General features: G+C 39.7%; 3 protein-coding genes and 1 non-coding gene across 5 annotated transcripts; 3 read left to right on the top strand and 1 right to left on the bottom strand.

Annotated features, from left to right (window-relative positions):
- Positions 1-1883: 1883 nt before the first annotated feature.
- On the bottom strand, positions 1884-4541 carry nufip1 (nuclear FMR1 interacting protein 1; the record flags this gene model as incomplete). Its single annotated transcript, XM_005943368.3, is given in 8 exon segments — positions 1884-2003; positions 2175-2344; positions 2492-2584; positions 2698-2774; positions 2853-2915; positions 3013-3114; positions 3196-3269; positions 3726-4541. Coding segments are annotated over 8 exon segments (940 nt in total), but the record flags the coding sequence as incomplete, so codon positions are not given.
- Positions 4542-4673: 132 nt separating this feature from the next.
- nop58 (NOP58 ribonucleoprotein homolog (yeast)) lies at positions 4674-11143 on the top strand. 2 transcript variants are annotated; one of them, XM_005943367.3, is made up of 15 exons: positions 4674-4821; positions 5251-5327; positions 5452-5504; positions 5709-5833; positions 5914-6050; positions 6239-6303; positions 6560-6694; positions 7003-7148; positions 7306-7432; positions 7633-7796; positions 7894-8028; positions 10136-10197; positions 10285-10436; positions 10520-10644; positions 10732-11143. In XM_005943367.3, exons 1-15 carry the CDS (start codon positions 4777-4779, stop codon positions 10789-10791), a joined length of 1608 nt encoding a protein of 535 aa, XP_005943429.1. In that variant the 5' UTR covers positions 4674-4776; the 3' UTR covers positions 10792-11143. The 2 variants fall into 2 exon arrangements, with proteins under 2 accessions (XP_005943429.1, XP_005943428.1); XM_005943366.3 differs by having other exon boundaries at positions 10517-10644.
- Positions 7474-7557, top strand: LOC121815917. Its single transcript, XR_006055473.1, has one exon. It is a non-coding gene; the product is annotated as a small nucleolar RNA SNORD11B (small nucleolar RNA).
- A 2725-nt stretch (positions 11144-13868) lies between the features above and the next one.
- On the top strand, positions 13869-18787 carry wdr12 (WD repeat domain 12). Its single transcript, XM_005943365.1, has 13 exons — positions 13869-14046; positions 14311-14405; positions 15402-15496; positions 15615-15721; positions 16172-16287; positions 16377-16531; positions 16622-16667; positions 16759-16844; positions 16929-17069; positions 17797-17902; positions 17991-18123; positions 18363-18435; positions 18525-18787. The coding sequence occupies exons 1-13, from the start codon at positions 14006-14008 to the stop codon at positions 18594-18596; spliced, it is 1266 nt and encodes a 421-aa protein (XP_005943427.1). The 5' UTR covers positions 13869-14005; the 3' UTR covers positions 18597-18787.
- The last annotated feature ends 157 nt before the right edge of the window (positions 18788-18944 follow it).

The following is an 18944-nucleotide window of genomic DNA, read 5'->3' as shown; positions in this document are numbered from 1 at the left end:
CTTTGCTGCTTATAAAGGAGTTTTAAGACAGAGCAAGTTCTGTAGCAGACCGTTCACATCTTGGCCCATCTTGGAGATGTGAGCAGGACAGATGGACCAATTGACGGAAAAAGTGTGGACTTTATACCAGTTTTTAAATTGTGTTAATAGGCCACGTAAAACCAGAGTTATGATAAAAATATATGAAATGTTTGTTTTGTTTTTTTCCCCTGAATACTATCGTTGTTTATATTCAATGTGGGAAGAAACGGTAAAGACAACGTTTTATAAAGAAAACCATCGAAACACTCTCGGCGTTTGAGCAAAAACAAAACCAACCCCCAGCCCCCAGCCTTTCCCATTGGTCGAAAAATGTACCATGTCAATCAATCAAAAAAAATTATATGGCAACATGGCATTTAGTTATTAAGACACGGGAGGAAGTCTTAGGAGTGTTTTGAGATGTGAGAGATTTGCGATGTTTAGCGCAAATCTTGTGTAGTTAGTGTGTAGTGTAGTCAACAGTTTTGTCGTGTGTGTCAGAACAATGAGGCGACTGCTAAATGTTACAGGTGTTACAGGAATGATACATTTCCTGTTGTCAGGCCTGCAGGTATCAGGCTGTTGTTCTCCTTTAACTCATAGTGGACAGAAATTATTTTTTGGAGTGGCACAAATAATTTGTGTGGCATCAAATTTGATGCAGAACACCTGATTGTTCTGTTAATATTTTGAAATGTTTGTTTAAAAAAAATGCCTTGGCAGCATTTATAGGTAAACAGCTGCAAAAAAATTTGTTTGCAAAACTCAGTAACTTTTTTGTAGAAATAACTATATAATTATTTGCCCAACATTGGTCATTATATACAGAGTTACAGAACTCTCTTCCAGACCACAGACTCGTACTCATAATACAAGTCAGAGCTTTATGATAAATAAATAAATAAATAAATAAATAAATAAATAAATAAATAAATAAAAAAAGTTGCACTTTCAAAATTGGAGTTCAAGTTATTTTTACTTCCAATAGTGTTAACATACTGCACAGGTCATGAACAAGATTTTTTAAATTTTCATAGTAAGTGGGCTAAAGCAGTTAATTAAAAGTAGTCTAACATAAATGTAAATGCTGTAATTTGATTATTTTAATAAACCATGTAACTTGGATGGATTAGATGCTGGCGTGACCACAGTGCACACGTCTGCTGTTGCTCACAGTGGTCCAAGGGACCGCTCAGGGAGTTTGTGTGTTCGCTCAGACACATGAAAAATTAGAACATTGACATAGACACCAAAGTATCGAAATGAACCGAACTGTGAATTTTGTGTATCGTTGCACCCCTAATACACACACACACACACACACACACACACACACACACACACAAACAAAAAACTCTATAAGTATATTACTCTTGCACGTGCCCACTGACAAATTTACATGTATTGGATCCAAAAGAATACAGTCTGCATTCGTGCAAGCAAGGCTCCATTCTAGTCAGCTTGATTTTTAGGATTTTTCGGTAGGCAGTGGTACCGTATCAGGTACTTTTTTAGCACTTATTGGGCCGGGGTTTGAAGTGAGCAGAGTTGAGCCGAAAATGAAATGTCATCAGACTGCACCCAAGAGAGGGTAGAAAAGTCCATTTACGTTTGTGCTTCATGTCAAGGAACTTTAGGGTTGCGCTGCTATAACAACCCCACCCAAATTGAGGTGGTAATGTAAAAAGACTGAAACAGAGTAGATGAGTAAAGTAGGTGGTAGTGGAAAAGCGACATAGGTGAGGTAGTAAAAAGTGTAAATTAACAACAAAATCAAAACAATTCAACAAGACAGAATCATTAGCATTTTTCTTGCATGGTGAAGATTTTGGACTATTATCCAGCAAACACTATGTGCTCACCTGGTTCATCATCACTTTCGGTCATTGATCCGTAGTTTGCTACTAGGGATCCCAGAGCTGAGCTCATCTTCTTAGGGGCCACAACCAAGCCACTGGTCCTGGACTCATCTCTGTCAGAATCTTGGAGCCAATGAAAAACAGAGCACTATATATATCACTATCACTATATAGGGGTGTCTGTGTATTTCAATCAAAGAATAACCAGAGGATAACCAGTGAAAGCTTTTTGATCTTGTCCTCTATGTAGGTGATTGTGCACAGGCTTGATTGAACTTTGGTCAATTAACTCACCATGGTCACTAGTGGCTAATGCTCCGAGTGGATCCCCGTCCCTGCATGGGTGGGTGAGTGGTTTAGGCTTCTCTGTAACAATGCAGTCCGATGAGTGTGGCCGTCTCAGATGTCGCCCTTGGAATCCTCTGTTTTTCCAACCACGACCTCTGCCTCTTCCTCTCATTCGTCTGAAAATAAATACATCATTGCTTATGCAAGTTAACTTTTTGGTAAGACAGACTTCATTTCAAATTAAAAAAATGTATATCAAAATAGAAAATAAAAGAGATGCACACCAAAATCCATAATTTATACATTCAAATGTAAACATTTACCCAAACTGAGCTGTTTCCAGGACAGCTCCCGTTTCCTCCCGCACCTCCAGGACTTTTTTCTTCTTCTCAATATTCACAAGTGTTGGATAGTTTCTAGTAAACCAGTAAAGACAAATTAATGACTGGACATGGGAAGTATGCATATGTGGCTTAACTAATGGCAAAATTGCATCAAAAGTTCATGACTGCCACAGTTTCTAACTAACTTGCGTCTTTCCTCTCTCCATTTAGTAATCTCCTCTGGTGTGTCCAGTTTGATTCTTTTAGTTCCTGGTGCATGGTTCTGTCAACACAGAGTATTCACATTAGAAAAGGGGAACTACTACAAGCTAATCACTTTACATCATCTTCTTCCACTTACATTTTTCCAGTGTATGCTGACAAGTTTTTCATGGGCCATGAAGCTGCAGTCAGCCACAGAACACTAAAAGTGGATTCAATTGGAGCTCTCAGTAAAAAGTAAAGAATATCAATGTGAACAGCACTAATATATATCTAGTAAGTAGCCTAGAGTGAAATACCTTGACATGCTGAGAAACATGCTCATTGTACTTTTCCTGGTTTTTGAAGCCCCGGTCGCAGGTGTCACAAAAATGGGAATACTCTGGTTCTTTCCTGTTTTTCTGCAAGGGGTGAAAAGCTCAAAGTTCCCAACAACGTTCCATTCACTTTAAATATAAATACAAAGTTCTCAGAAATGTCACCTTTTTTCCATGATGGCTGGGAGCTCGGTAGCTTTGATGTCCACCTCGATCCCATTCATGACTAAAGTTTTGACCTGAAAACACACGCAAGAAATTCAAACACACCTTTCTTTAAAAAACAGACACACGGACATGTCCTTTATGGCGACTAAAGGCGCACTGCATGTATCTTAAACTACACATCTGCTATCAAAGTTATTGTGGGGATGTGGTTTTGTTTTTAGTTTATTTTTCCTTGTTTTCCACGGATGTATCCGTTCTGTCACTAGTTGGCTTTTATGAAACGAATTCAAGTGTTTTAACACCAAATAACCCACTGACGCCACTTGCTGCATTCACACATGCTATAAAGCTTTAAACACTTATTCCTTAACTGCAACATAACTGCTAAATCTATGACTTTTTTGTTAGAGCAGAACCCCATGGTGTAAGTCAGTCTTTACATTATGTGGTCCTTCATGGCACTTTAGGGCGACAGTAACATGAAGGAACCCATCTTCAATAGGGAAACTACTGTATATTCCACTCACTGTATGTATGTGTAGGTCCGTGGTTTCCACGGTTTGATGAGAACCCATAACTTGCCGCTGACCCGTGGTGCCTGCCAACACTACTGTCGCAGCCCCAGGTGTGTTCGGTAGGCGTTTCGCTCCAGCTCCACATGGTGGGATGGAAGCTACTCGAGTGCGACTGCTGCTGCTGGAACGACTGGAAGGAATTGGAAGGAGGAGAGCCAAAGTCGGGCGGAGGATAGTTTGCCGACTCGTTCATACCGCCAGGCCAAAATCTTTCTTCACGCTGAGAATGAAGGTAGTTCTAGAGAAACTTCTCCTCAACGCGTTGCCCTCATAGGCGCATGTATTTACTTTGAGCGAACTATGGTTTCGTCACATCCGCCAAAGAAGGAAGACCATAAACCAACACAGACGAAAACGAATAAATATATGTCTATACATACTTACGTTAAGTATTTTAATATGTATAAAAAGTTTTGTGGTAAAAAAAAATTATACTTGAGACTTAGACTGCAATTTTGATTTTACCAGTAGTTGGCTACAACTTCTCGCGAGGTTTAATGTAACAAATTCTCTTGGGTTGCCATTTTTGGTGAAAAGCCGCCTGGTAGATATTATAAATGCACTGCATTGTCTAAAGAGCAACACATAAATCTTGTAAGCGTCATAAGCTAAGTGGCCGCTCGCTCGATTTTATTAACCTGTATGCTGTGTGCGTAATTAAACGTATTTCAAAGTGTATTTTTTCCACAATAGAAGCAGAAACATATTCTAAGGTAAAGAAAACGTAAAAATACATTGACAATACGGTGCATTAGATACACCGCGATACACCCATCCGTAGAAACATTTTCTTCCGCTTATCTATAAATAAACCCTAAATTGTCTTTTTAATGTTAAGCTCGGGGGATAGCGACCGATGTGAACGAACCTGGCAACCCAATAGTTTCCTGGTGCCCTGTCCACGCCGCGTGTGTTTCAGAGTGAGAGCAGCAGCGTGGTGATCGAGGTGGAAACGTGAAGGCTCCAGAGGTGTGCGCAATAACTGCACTAAGGCGTTGCCAAAATGCTCGTGTTGTTTGAAACCGCAGCTGGATATGCAATATTCAAAGTAAGTATTCGACTATTGTTTGCAATCTTTTTAAAATGGGCGACTTTAGCACAGGGGCAATTTGCGTTAGCGCGGATTAGCCATCCAGCTAGTTCACTGAGAGTCGGTAGGTGTCATAAACGTGTTATTTACGGTATGAAAAAAGCAATCTCTTCGTTGTACTTGTGGATATGGATTACATTTTTATTTAAAGGTGTTTTGTTTGCGCACGAGCTTGGCTAAGTCATAAGTGAACATCAAGCTTGTACTGTGAAGGGCCTGCAACCACGTGTGCACACTGAGGTGGTGCTGACTCCACATGCATTTTAGAATTGTAGGTTGTTCAAATGCGTCCATCAGCCATTACTTTAAGTTACATTCTTAACGATGTAAGCCATCTCACTGCTTTACATATTTCTTTTAACTAATGTCTGTGTATTGTGTTTTAAGGTTCTCAATGAATCCAAACTGCAGCAGGTCGACAGCCTGTATAAGGAGTTTGAAACTCCCGAAAAAGCCAATAAAATGTAAGTGCTGATGTTACATTTTACCACCTGGCGGCACTCTTTATGCCTGAAATATAACAATGGACTTATTACTATAAATCGTAGATGAAATGTAACTTCCATATATTTCCTTTTGTCCTACCAGTGTTAAGCTGAAGCATTTTGAGAAGTTCCAGGACACAACAGAGGCTTTAGCAGGTAATGAGAAATTTGAGCCCTAATGTTCACCTGAGATTAGTCTGTGATGCAAAGCTGTGTCTGATTAAACATGAGGTATTGCTCAGTCGTCACTACCGCTGAGACCAATTCCTCCTCATACATATGAGAGTTGACACTTTTTGTGTTTTGTGCAAGCGCTTAGCACAGCTAAGCTTTATTTTAGTCTCTATTTTCACTTTTTAGCTGCAACTGCCCTTGTTGAGGGAAAACTTGGCAAGAGTCTGAAGAAGGTCTTGAAGAAAGTTGTTGCCAAGGAAGCTCATGAGCAGCTGGCTATTAGTGATGCAAAACTCGGTGGCGTTATCAAAGTAAGTCACTGATATTTCTGTCAGCCTAAAAGACAGCATTGTTATCGAACGTTGTGTTTCTAATGACTTCTGGTCTTCAGGAAAAACTGGACCTGAGCTGTGTCCACAGCCCTGCTGTGGCTGAACTGATGAGATGCATCAGGGGTCAGATGGAGAGCCTCATCACTGGACTTCCTCCCAGGGAGATGAGTGCTATGTCTTTAGGGTTGGCTCACAGGTTAGTGGTGCATATATTATGTTATATGAATCCAACTGCTGCCTATGATTACATTTGCTGTCTGAAATATTTGTGTAGATTTTTCTCAGCATTCGTCACTACCACTGAGGGAGCAATCCTCTGGCTTATTGAAAATCCCTTCATTAATCTAGAAATTTGAATTAACTCGTGTTCTCATCTGGTTGCAGTTTATCCCGCTACAAGCTGAAGTTCAGTCCTGACAAGGTGGACACAATGATTGTGCAGGCTATTTGTAAGTGTTGTATTACACAGTTATGTCTGTTGTTGTGCCTGCAACATGTCAGACAGTAGTGCAAGAGAACCATCAGCAGTTTAAATTATTTTCAGAATGTCCAAAAACCTTCAGTTTGTTATCATTGCAAACAAAGAAAACATCTAGATTTTTCTTTTTGGGATAATAAAAATGTCAATTATTGATATTTTTGCTCTAAAAATTATCATTTGAGCAGTTAACATCAGCTGTACTGTGTTTTCGTCCTTGCTTCTAGCTCTTCTGGATGACCTCGACAAAGAACTTAATAATTACATAATGCGTTGCAGAGAGTGGTATGGCTGGCATTTCCCTGAGCTGGGAAAAGTGATCACAGACAACTTAGCCTACTGCAAGAGTGTCCGCAAGATAGGTAAGGACCATCCTGCTTTTGCACAACACAGTCAGAGAAGCATATCTAGATATCCTAAATATTTTGAGTAAAGCCAGCAAAAACACAGCATCCTACAATTTCCACATTCAAATTCATTAGCACCTTTAAATTTTATTCAGAGCCTCTTTCAATCCTTTAAAATTTTATGGTTTCCTGTCAGGCTGAGTAAACCACAGTGCTCTGAGCTTGTTTAAAGTCAGCGTATTGTTGCTCCAAGACTTGCGTGCATTGGTTTAACTTCCATGTGGTGACATTCCTGAGTAACTGCCATATGTTTGTGTCTGCAGGTGATCGCACAAACGTCGCCAGCTCTGATCTATCAGATATCCTCCCAGAGGAGATCGAGGCAGAGGTTAAACTGGCTGCTGAAATCTCCATGGGAACAGAAGTGTCAGAGGAGGACATTGGCAACATCAGGCACCTATGTGATCAGGTGTGTGTGCTCACTGTTTGCTACAGTGACTGTGATGGCAATGACTGTTGTCTGTTGCAAACACAGGGTTTTCTGTGCGTCTTTGCCTTTTGTGACTGGTACCCTGCATTCATGAATTTGTTTTTGAATGTTTTCTTTATTTTTTTTTCTCCCATAGGTGGTAGAGATTTCAGAATACCGGGCTCAGCTCTACGACTACCTGAAGAACAGAATGATGGCAATCGCTCCCAACCTCACTGTAATGGTGGGGGAGCTGGTTGGCGCCCGTCTCATCTCACATGCAGGTGAATTTGGGGGGGGGGGGAGAATGTCATTTGTGAAAACTGGCCTAGCAGTGATGATGATGACACTAAGTCACTTTCCTGAACATGACTGATGGTTTTAAGTCACTACCTCATCTGAGCTGGCAGTGAAAGCACTAGTAGTCAGGTCTTTGAAGAACGCCATAGCTACAGTTCTTTGTTTCATTCATTGTGCGATCCAGGTTCCCTTCTGAATCTGGCAAAGCATCCAGCCTCCACAGTCCAGATCCTTGGAGCAGAGAAGGCTCTTTTTAGAGCCCTGAAGACGCGCAAAGACACACCCAAGTATGGTCTCATATACCATGCTTCTCTAGTGGGCCAGACAACTGCTAAGAACAAGGGCAAGGTATGTTCTTAGAGTGTGATATGTGACTGAATAATGGTTGGTGGCCACAATGTGAAGCTGTCAACTCAGGCTTTGGTTTTCTGTAATGCCAATGCAGATTTCCAGGATGCTGGCAGCTAAAGCAGCCCTGGCTATTCGCTATGATGCTCTCGGAGAAGACACAAATGCAGAAATGGGTGCAGAGAACCGTGCAAAGCTGGAGGCCAGACTACGTCAGTTGGAAGATAAGGGGGTAAGTACAGCTACAACCCCTATTCCAGAAAAGTTGGGATGCTATTTAACATCCTTGGCCCTGACGTCCACATATGTGGACATCACATTTTGGGTTGTCTGACCAAAATACTAAATCTTGCTCTACAAGGGCCTGATATCCACTTACAAGGACAGTATACTGCCACTGTTGTATCGAAATTTAAAACAAATGTCCTCATAGAGCTGGGCAATATGGCCTAAAATCAATATCACGGTATAATTTGAAGCATGTGACATGTATATCGCAATATTCTGTATAACGTATTTTACACACTATAAGGCACGCTTAGGATCCTTTAATTTTCTCAAAAATTGACAGTGTGCCTTATGTATGAATTCTGGTTGTGCTTACTGACCTCTAACTGATTTTATGTGGTAAATGGTACGCAGAAATCTGTCAAAAAAAAATAATTTAATACGACTTTGGTAAGCTATGAAGGCGTACAGCTTGATGGATTACCGGAGCCTTACGGCTGCCGTAGTCAGGAGCCTCGTGGAGTAATCTGGGTCCAAAACTCCTCCTTCAGGTTCCAAAGTCAGTCAAACACTACAGCATCACTGAGAGTTAAAAACTGTCTAAATTCTTTAATTTTTAATAAAATAATCAGCGTTGCGGCTTTACCAGGTTTAACAATTAAGTTTAACATCCAGGCATCCATGAAAACAGAATTTATTAAATTCAACGGCGTTAGAAGTTAGCAGGAAGTTTGCTCACTAGTTTCCACCTAAACATGATATGCCATGTTCTGACTGAGAGATTAATCATTAATATATTGCAACAACATGGGAATAGAGCAGCTGCGAGAAAATTCAGCATTAATGAATCAATGGTACGGAAGTGGAGGAAGTGCAGTTTTTGGCTTTTCCCATATCCCAAAAGTGCTTTGTCTCTTTGCTGTTACTGTCGCCCGGCATAATTTGCAGATATTGTTCGCAGCCGCTGCAATGTTTTCGACCAAAACAGGCACCGCTTGATGAGACCGTCACCATGCGCTATCGCGGTATAGTCAAAATGTCTACCGTTGGTCAAATTTATATTGTTTCTACTGTATACTGTTTATACCGCCCACAGCTATGTCCTCATATGTGGAACAAAAAATGGGCAAAAATAAAAATCTGGTAATTCTTTGTTTTTACATTCATTAGGTCCCAATATGTCCAAATATCAAAGAGAAATTAAAAATGCATGTCATGGAAGAGTTTGGGTCTTAGCAGTTTAAAATCCAAAACTTACCATTTTTAAGCAGCAAAAAAGGTAGTGTTGAATGATGGGACAAAGCTGTTTAATAATTAACACAGCATAGCACCCCATTTTGTTATAGCAGTCCTTAAATGTCTGGGAACTGGGAAGATGAATGTCATCCTTTTCTTGTCTTCGTTGTAATGTGTGAATGGATTCCAGTGGTCAAAGGTCTGGGTCAGACCAGTACCCAACCTGTTCTACTGTGAAACCATGTAATAGATGCCTTATGCCGTTTAGTTTTGTCTGGTTTAACTATGCAAGGGTTCTACTCTGGATGGTAATCCTGTGTTGCTCTAAATCCAGTGTATACCTTTCAGTATTGATGGTGCCTCTCCAGATGTGACAGTTGCATAACCATCAATGCATCCCTGTACTATCAGAGGCTTTTGAACTGACTGCTGATAAGAAGCCACATGGCCTCTCGCCCCTATAGTTCACAGGACTGGATATCCCTATTTTCTAGAAAGAATTGCAAATTTGATTTGTCTGATCACTGGAAAGTTTCTCGTTTTGCTTTAGTCTGAACATTAGCCCTAAGAACACAACAGCAGTTCTGGCTCATGTTCACAAATGTGGCTGTACCTCAGGAGGTGGAGCAGGTCATCTACTAATCAGACAGTTCGCCATTCCATGTCTGGCTACTCCAGTATCCCCAGTCCTTGAGCAAGATGCTAAATGCAAGTAGTATCTTGCTCCAATATAGCACTTTTGAGTGTCCAGGTAGAAAAGTACTATATGTAATGGATTTTTGTATTTCTTCTGAATCTGTTATCCTGGTAAAATCCCTGTTTTTGTTATTTTTTTCCCCCCTCCTTTAGTCATTGAATCCACATTTTCTTTTCAGATCCGAAGAATCAGTGGAACAGGCAAAGCAATGGCAAAGGTAGAGAAATACCAGCACAAGAGGTTAGTTGTCACTTGCAGCATATTTTGCATATTTCCACATCTACACATGTAAGGTGGTTAATGCCTGCTACTACTTTTCCTTCACAGTGAAGTGAGAATTTATGATCCGTCAGGTGATTCTACGATTCCGTCCACATCGAAGAAGAGGAAGTTTGAAGAGGTAGAAGAAGAGGATGCCACAGAGCCCACGACATCGGCAGTCAAACCCAAAAAGGCAAAACGGGAGTTGGTAATAGAAGGTGAGTGAGTTTGGAGTCAATCCTCTGCCTCCTGTGCATTTGGATCTGTGATGCTGATAGTGTTCTGGCTCTGTGTTTAGAAGAAGAACAAGCAGAAACATCAGCGGCAGCAGAGGACACCCCGAAGAAAAAGAAGAAAAAGAAGGATAAGAAAACAGAGGAGGAAATGGAAGAACCAGAGGAAGAAGAGGTGGTAGCAGTTACTGAGGTAAGATGGAAGCTAAAGTTTTAAAATTATCCCTTTTTTTCTTCCTCCCCTTTAATGATCGAACTCTCTCTCTCTCTCTCTCTCTAGACAACAGAGAAGAAGAAAAAAAAGAAAAAGAAGGTAAAGGAGGAGCAGGAAGAAGATTGAAAAGAGGAGAGTGTAAATAGACTTTTGTCTTTTATTTTTATTATTCAATTATATTTTCTGAGGACTACAGTATTGAGTGCCTGTCTGTGGACATCTGAAAAGAAGTTCGAAGTAAACATCAGAGTAATCATTAGATCTCATTCTTTTCTCTGGTCATAAAGACAATAAAAGTTTTTTGGTTTGTTTTTTTTTGTTTTTTTCCAAAGATGTTTAAGCTTAATCTACCAGAAGCCTCTGTAGACAAGCATTTGTTTTATTCATGAAGAGATCTAGTTTTGTCATGAGTTCAGTACAGATTTCCCAGTTCTCTTGTGATAAACAAAGCCTGGTGAAATAAAACCTTTTGCTCAAATGCTGTGTGTGTGTGTGTGTGTGTGTGTGTGTGTGTGTGTGTGTGTGTGTGTTTTTAATGTACAAATAAATGCATCCAGCAGGGGTGGGAAGTAATTAAGTACAAACACTTCACTTATTATACTAGCTAGATTTAGCTGTCTGCAATAGTATGAGTATTTATTTTTCTGACTACTTTCAATCCCTATATTTTTCCACAACACTTTCTACTTATATTTTCAAAACAGATTTGTTACTTTAGGTTCAGTGGTATTATCTATAGTGTTATAAGTGAGGTTTTTCTAAGTAGCATGTAATTTCAAATTCAACATTTTTATCAGCTAAACAAATGTCAGCAAACTGTGAACACAGTGTGTCTGCTAGCTAAAGGTACAGCTGCTGGGTTTCCCTGGGAGAGAAAAGAGTAACTTCACTCAAAGATGGAAAAAGATATAGTATATGTTTTTTTTTTTAAGCCTCATGCCCAGTACATTTGAACTTGAATCAAAGTGTTTGGAAAAGTGTCAATTTTTGGTCCTATAACATGTGAGGGTAGGATGCCCCACCTCATTCTGACATAGTCATAGGACTGCATGATGTGAGGAGTTTGCTCTAGTGATTATATTTAAAATGACTTGCACTCTAAATAAAGAAAATAACATGAGTGCAAAGATACAAGATTGTGTGGATGACCAAATGGTGCCATTTAAGGACAAGCAAATTCAAGCAGTACCTAATCAGTAAATTAAGAAAACAGAATTTGAAAATATTAGTCCTTGCTTTATGAATTCAAAAAATGAAGCAATAAGAGAGGGCAAGCCAACCGGTCGCTGCAGATGGTCGCCCTTCCCTGAGTCTGGATCTCCCGGAGGTTTCATCCTGTTACAAGGGAGTTTTTCATTCCTACTGTAGCCAAGTGCTTGATTTTACGGGGCCATTTAATTGTCAGAGTTTTCTCTGTATTGTAGGTTCATACATTAGAATATAAACCACCTTCAGGCAATTTCTGTTGTGATTTGGCAGAATACAAGTAAAACTGTATTGACTCAAATAAGGCAAGATGCATGTGTATAAAGTGTAATGTGCACCTTTGTTTTACAGCACAGAAGAACTGTTAAGAAAAGTTTCACACACTGTCACGGAATGACAGCAAAATCTCACAACGTGAGAATTAATATTCGAACCTAAGGCTGTATCAAGCCATACTTAGTTATTTGTTTAAAAATTGGTTGACATTTTTTGAATACTTAGAAAGCAAAATATTTTTTTTTTAACAGTTGTGTAATTATTTATGAGTTAATAATTTTCTCTGTTGATGTCTGGCACTATTGGAGAGGGGTTGTCTGAAATTTCAAATTATTTATTTTGGCACTAAAACGGTCCAAAATGACTCGGATCATTTTCAGCATGTACCATCAAAATGTGTGCAGTAGAGGCCACATTAAGAAAAATAATATTGTTGTTCATTCTGAGAATAAAGTCCAAATATTGAGATTAAAGTTGAAAGTGTATTTTGAGGAAATATCAAAATGTGGAGATTACAGTTGTTTCAAGACAAACCATACTTCAGAATCAGTTTAAGTAACAAGAAAGTAAATGATTTCTCTTTTAGCTCATAGACACAGTGTGGTGATCAGTATAAAGACATTAAGAAGATGGTGTAGAAAGCTGGATCTGGTTAGGTGGAAAACAACCAATGGATCTTAATGCAAGGTTATTGATGATTACACCCTCATGCAATGAAGATGATGTATCAAAAGACAGCTGATCAATTTGTTTCACTAAGCTATCTAAACAATGAATTGTAATTGTAATCACATGTCAACTTTTTTTTCTCAAAATAGATGTTCGACTTAATCTCGAAATTTTTACTGTACTCTCAAAATGATGAACAATATATTATTTTCTTAATGTGGCCCCAATACTCCCCCCACCTTTTGAATCCCACCGTAACCCCTGACTTTTCTTATTTTACTGTTGGTGTGGAGGCAAAGTCACCCTATAAGTAGGCAATAGAAAATAGGTATAAAATGTTCTCAAACTGAATACATTAATTTGAATCAAAATTTAAATAACAATATTTATATTTTCATGTTCTAATATTATTTTTATTATTACATTTATATAGTATAAGGTTACCTTTGTACAAAAATGGTTATAAAAAATTTCCTCCTTGGAGCTCATTTTTACTTTCTTTCTTTGAGTACATTTCGGAGTTTGTACTTTTGCTTTAGTAAAGAATTTACATTTTTAATTAGGCAAAAACATTTAAACCCTTTGAAGCTCTCATTACATATAAAGGCGATATACTTAGACCTGATGCTTTGGACTCGTGTTTATACTCATATGCTAATACACTGTATTGTCAGGTGAAGCTAACCTTCGTTTTTAATGATTAAAAGTGCTGATAAGCTATCAGAAGTTATGAGGAAACTTTGGTATTGGTTATTTTGTTCACCCAATGGAAATAAAAATATTATTTCTATTAAATTCCACCGTGTATACTGACAAATGCTATCTCACATCGTAAAAAGCAGTCTCTAGATCTTTTAGGTCATTAATACAAACATTTTACATTGATGTTCATCTAATCATCGTAATAACTGGTTCGTAGAGGATTTATCATTAAATACATTACCGTTGAGTTCTGCCATCCTAAGGAAGTCAGTCCGGACTCCCGAGTGACCAAACTTGGGTGCTTGGGAGAAGCGGAAGTTCGCATACTGGCCAGGCGTCACTAGACGATCGCAGAGCTTCTGCTTTTCGTTTTGCAGTGGTTTGTTTCGTACCACATGGCAAAACTGCACGAGAAGCGTGTTATGAGGATTCCTTGTATTTTAATATTCTAGAGCTCGTGGTTGGCAAAATAAACACTTAGCTAAAAATGTCTCAGATACAGGCAAGATTCTTCACAGAAGACAAAAGGTGAGGTTTAAAAGAAAGAAAGAAAAAACTCAACAGAAAATGACAAACAAGCAAGCGAGCTAGCTAACTTGCTAGCTGTAATTTAGAGTAAACAGTATCATCTCATTGTGGGATGTTCTGTCTTTTCCTCTAGCAAAATTTTTTTTTTTATCTGTAGTTCTGATCGTGGCTAGTTCGTAGCGATGTTTTTTTTTTAAATGCTAATGCTAACAATGTGAAGTTATGTAGACTCCGGCAGCAGCTAAAATATGTCTATCTCTGTAGGTACGTTGTAGATGATGTCCCGTTCTCCATCCCAGCTGCATCCGAAGTGCAGGATCTCAGCAATGTAATCAACAAGCTGCTGGAAGCTAAAAATGGTAAGCTCACTTTATCATAGGCACACAAACTATTCCCCACCTTCTTTACAATTCAGCCTCCAGCTGCAGAGCTGTAAACACAGAATAAATAGCATTATAATCCTAATCCTCAATCACAGGGGCGGATCTACATGTTGTGGCACGTGGTGGCACCGCATGGCAGATCTATGTGCTGGTATGCCCTAAAATATTCTTGTAAGCAACTGATGCTTACGATTGTGCCAGAGTACATTTTGAATCAATGCCATGGGCATTTTTAGATTTCACACAGGCATTGATTGTTACACTCTGGGGTCTATGGACACGCCTCATCTCCAAATCACCTGACCGATTTAAGATGCCATAGCAACAAGCTGCAGCCACGTTTAATCTCCATTCAACTTGTGTTGAAAGTTCAGACTTCAAACTATACACCAGTTTTTAAATTTTATTGATAGGCCACTAAATCCGGACCTACAATCATAAAAATACATGTGATGCTTTTTTCTACTATTGTCACATTTAATGTGGGATGAAATGGTAAAAAGTTTGTTTTCTAAGGACAGCACAAAAAAAGATCAGGAAAAAATGCCACCCCTTTTGTATTAGTGTAAAAGTGTACCATATTGACCAATAAAAAATTATTTGGCAACACATGGGATTTGGTTATTTAGGAAGAGGTGAACATTTTTGGAATGACGGCTGCGGGAGAGAGAAAGAGAGAACGAGTGTCTCCAGGTGAAGAACAGACTGAGTGATGCACCTCCTGCTGTTAGGCCTGCAGGGTTTAGGCCTGTGGTGTTCTCCACTTTCTTGTAGCAGACAAACCATTTTTTGCACTGGCACAAATACTGTGTGTGGCATCTTATTGTGGCACCTGATTGTTCTGTAGATTTAGTTTTAGTAGTATTTTTAAATGGTTGTGCTATATGTTTGTGTATGTGTATGTCAAATGTAGTCCTTATCACAGACTGTACTTCTAAAAATCTCAGATAATTTATTTGGTTCTCTTAACAGCTTCTCACAGTAAAGTGGACTTTGACTTCCTGGTCAGGGGTCAGTTCCTGCGAACCTCACTGTCAACTCACATGGCGACAGAGGGTATATCGACGGTATGGCCTGCTATAGTGCTTAAACTCGTATGGATATATTGTATAAAGCGAGTCACAAGCATCCACATGAGTAAAACAACATTAACCAGATGTTTTACTCTGTTTGCCCATGTTCCAGGAAGAAGTTGTGGAGATAGAATACGTGGAGCGGATCACGGCCCCAGAACCCGAGGAGTGTATGATGCATGATGACTGGATTAGCTCTGTAGATGCTGATGCTGAATGGTAAGATGGTTAAGAGCAGACCATCAGTGTGCTTTTTATTAATTGGGAAATTAGATCAGCAAAAAGTTTGTTGTGATGTGTTCATATTTTCTTTTTTTGTCTTCTTGGTTGTTCATTAGCTAAACAAAAGTCTTAAACCACCCCTTATTCTTTATCTTTTACTTCCAAGGAGCCAGACTTTCTATTCCTTTTAAAATGGTCCAGAGCAATAGTGCTGCAGGCTTTCTGAAAGTCTTGTCTAATTTGTCTTTAGACATTGGCTTCTTTTTCAGTTCAGTTCTTGTACATGGCAAAGAACCAGAAGCTCGAAGCTTCTATATGAACATAAAATTTCACAGCAACATTTTTTTTATATACAATATCCATAAAATCTTTAGTGAAACTGAAGATGTTTGAGAAGAAGGCTCATAATGATTTGAAATGGAATGACCCTTATTTTTTCCCCTGCAGGATCCTAACAGGGTCATACGACAAGACTGCCAGAATTTGGTCTACTGAGGGCAAGCCTGCGATGACTGTGGCTGGACATACAGATGTGGTCAAAGACGTAGCCTGGGTCAAAAGAGGTAAGTGGGACAAAATGAAACAGACATGTACTGCTATGTTAATAGTCAAAGGCTTTATTAAGTCCTCTTTGTGGATGTTTTCTGTGTAGAGGGTCTGACCTCTCTGCTTCTGACGGCCTCTCTGGACCAAACCGTGTTACTGTGGGAGTGGAACTCGGAGAGAAACAAGGTGAAAGCCAGACATTGCTGTCGTGGACACGCGGGGAGTGTTGACACCATTTCTGTAGACCCCACAGGAACGAAGGTAAGGTTGGAGAGGGCAAGACAAAAACTTAAAAGACAACAATGAGTGCTGCGATTAATGACTTTGGATGTTTGTGGTAAACACTTTCAGTTCTGCAGTGGCTCCTGGGACAAAATGTTGAAGATCTGGTCAGCAGGTATGATCCCAGAATGATTCAACTGCCTCTTTATTGTTAAAAAAAGGTATTGTTGTGATGCTGCTATAAACTATATTTCCTGTGCTGTCAGTGCCTACAGATGAGCAGGATGAGATCGAGGAGCCGGCTGACAGACCAAGGAAAAAACAGAAGACTCAGCAGCTTGGCCTTACCAGGGTGAGTGCACAACCAGAGTATGATTGACTGGAGAATAAGCCCACTAAGTCATTGCAAAATGAGTTTTTGTTTTCTTGGGCACAGACTCCCTTGATGACATTATCGGGACACAGCGAGGCAGTGTCATCTGTCCTGTGGTGTGACAGTGAGGAGGTTTGTAGTGCGTCTTGGGACCACACCATCCGCATATGGGACGTCGATACTGGAGGGATGAAAACTACGTTGGTGAGAAAAATAGAAAGTGACTGAATTAGCGATAATAAACACTTTTGGTTGTTTCATGTGACAGATTAATGAGCATCATCCTACAGTTGGCAGTTTGTCTTGTAATCGGAAGGTTGCCGGTTTGAGCACCGGCTCCGACAGTCTCGGTCGTTGTGTCCTTGGGCAAGATACTTCACCCGTTGCCTACTGATGGTGGTCAAAGGGTCAGGTGGCGCCAGTCTCCGACAGCCTCGCCTCTGTCAGTGCGCCAGGGCAGCTGTGGCTACAATGTAGCTGCCATCACATGTGTGTGAATGCGTGGATGACTGAATGTAGTATGAAGTGCTTTGGGGTCTATAGGGACTAAGTAAAGTGCTATACAAATACAGGCCATTTACCATTTACAGGCTTTTATTCTATTAGCTATGTCACAGAGGGTGAAACACAGGTATAAATGATAAAAAAGACTCAGAGCCACAATTTGACTTGTTTCTTCAGTGTATGAGTGATTTAAAATGCCTATAATAGAGGAAATCAAACCAGTGACATACACTACGTATTACTGCTATATGCCTGTGTGTAGTGGATGTATGCAATGCATGTCCCAATCCTAAGAAAAATTAGGGTTGCAGACTAATTCATCTCAAATAGTTTGAAATAGCATATTTATCAACCACCAAGTTTACCTTTTGTTAGCATATACTCAGTTTTCCAGTATTTACCAGTTTCACTGTTTTTCTTTTCACAGACGGGCAGCAAAGTGTTTAACTGTATTTCCTACTCACCTTTGTGTCGACGGCTGGCCTCAGGTAGCACCGATAGACACATCCGACTGTGGGACCCTCGCACCAAAGGTACGACTGTTCTAAATGTCACAGACATCTATGTTTCGACTTGTATTGTTGTTTGTCACTCTTGTCATCTTTACAACTCTTCTTTCAGATGGGTCTCTTGTTCTGCTGTCGCTGACCTCTCACACTGGCTGGGTTACCGCTGTCAAGTGGGCACCATCACATGCGCACCAGTTGGTCTCGGGTTCCCTTGACAACCTAGTCAAACTTTGGGATACCAGAAGGTAAGTGAAGCTCATAATTGGTACTACTGTTAAGGGCTCCGCTCTAGTCACAAGGAACATATTTCTAATGGGACATGACCAGAGGTGGAAGTATTGAAGTACAAATACTTAGTTACTGTACTTAAATAGAATTTTCAGGCATCTGTACTTGACCTAAGTATTTATTGTTCTGATTACTTCTTTAACAGAAATATTTTCTACTCTTTACATATTTAAAACATTTCTCTGTTGTCTCCCAGCTGTAAGGCTCCTCTGTATGACCTGGCGGCCCATGAAGACAAAGTATTTTGTGTGGACTGGACAGAAAGTGGGGTACGATGTGTACGATATTTGCACACCAACAGTTGATAGATGGAAACAGTGATGTTCTCACAGTGTCCTCTCTCTGTTTCTGTTTGCAGCTGATGCTGAGTGGAGGCGCAGATAACAAGTTGTACACCTACAGATACTCAGCCCAACAGGCAGAGGCATAAAGATTCAGCACACATTGGACAGACAGACACAAAGACAATATTCAGGACTTCAATCAAGGACTTCAAAGTGTTGGACAAATATCTTGGCTTTGTTCTTTGCTTTCCTGATTCGTTTTACACAAATGTTCTTACAGCTCGTCCTCGTTTCAGTGTTATCCAAACAGATTATAAATTAAATCTTTCTCCTAAAATGTTGTCTCCTCACCTTCATTTAACTATACAGTATTTATATATAACAGTTTATAAAGTGTGTGTGTGCTCTGGAGCAGGATATCAAGGATGTCACTGTACTGATTCATCTTTCCCTCAACCCTGACTAGTCTTCCAGTTACTCAAGTTAAAGAAACA

Source organism: Haplochromis burtoni, unplaced genomic scaffold (genome assembly GCF_018398535.1).
Source record: "Haplochromis burtoni strain Fernald_Lab_line unplaced genomic scaffold, NCSU_Asbu1 Contig_368, whole genome shotgun sequence".
Taxonomy (NCBI): Eukaryota; Metazoa; Chordata; class Actinopteri; order Cichliformes; family Cichlidae; genus Haplochromis; species Haplochromis burtoni.
The sequence above is the reverse complement of the archived record's forward strand: the minus strand, read 5'-3'. Positions and strand labels throughout refer to the sequence as shown.

Coding starts and splice junctions, on each gene's coding strand:
- nop58 (XM_005943366.3), top strand. CDS start 4,777: ATGCTCGTGTTGTTTGAAACCGCAGCTGGATATGCAATATTCAAA. Junction 5,505..5,708: donor CACAACAGAGGCTTTAGCAG/GTAATGAGAAAT, acceptor TTCACTTTTTAG/CTGCAACTGCCCTTGTTGAG. Junction 6,695..7,002: donor CAAGAGTGTCCGCAAGATAG/GTAAGGACCATC, acceptor TTGTGTCTGCAG/GTGATCGCACAAACGTCGCC.
- wdr12 (XM_005943365.1), top strand. CDS start 14,006: ATGTCTCAGATACAGGCAAGATTCTTCACAGAAGACAAAAG. Junction 16,845..16,928: donor AGCAGCTTGGCCTTACCAGG/GTGAGTGCACAA, acceptor TCTTGGGCACAG/ACTCCCTTGATGACATTATC. Junction 18,124..18,362: donor AAACTTTGGGATACCAGAAG/GTAAGTGAAGCT, acceptor GTTGTCTCCCAG/CTGTAAGGCTCCTCTGTATG.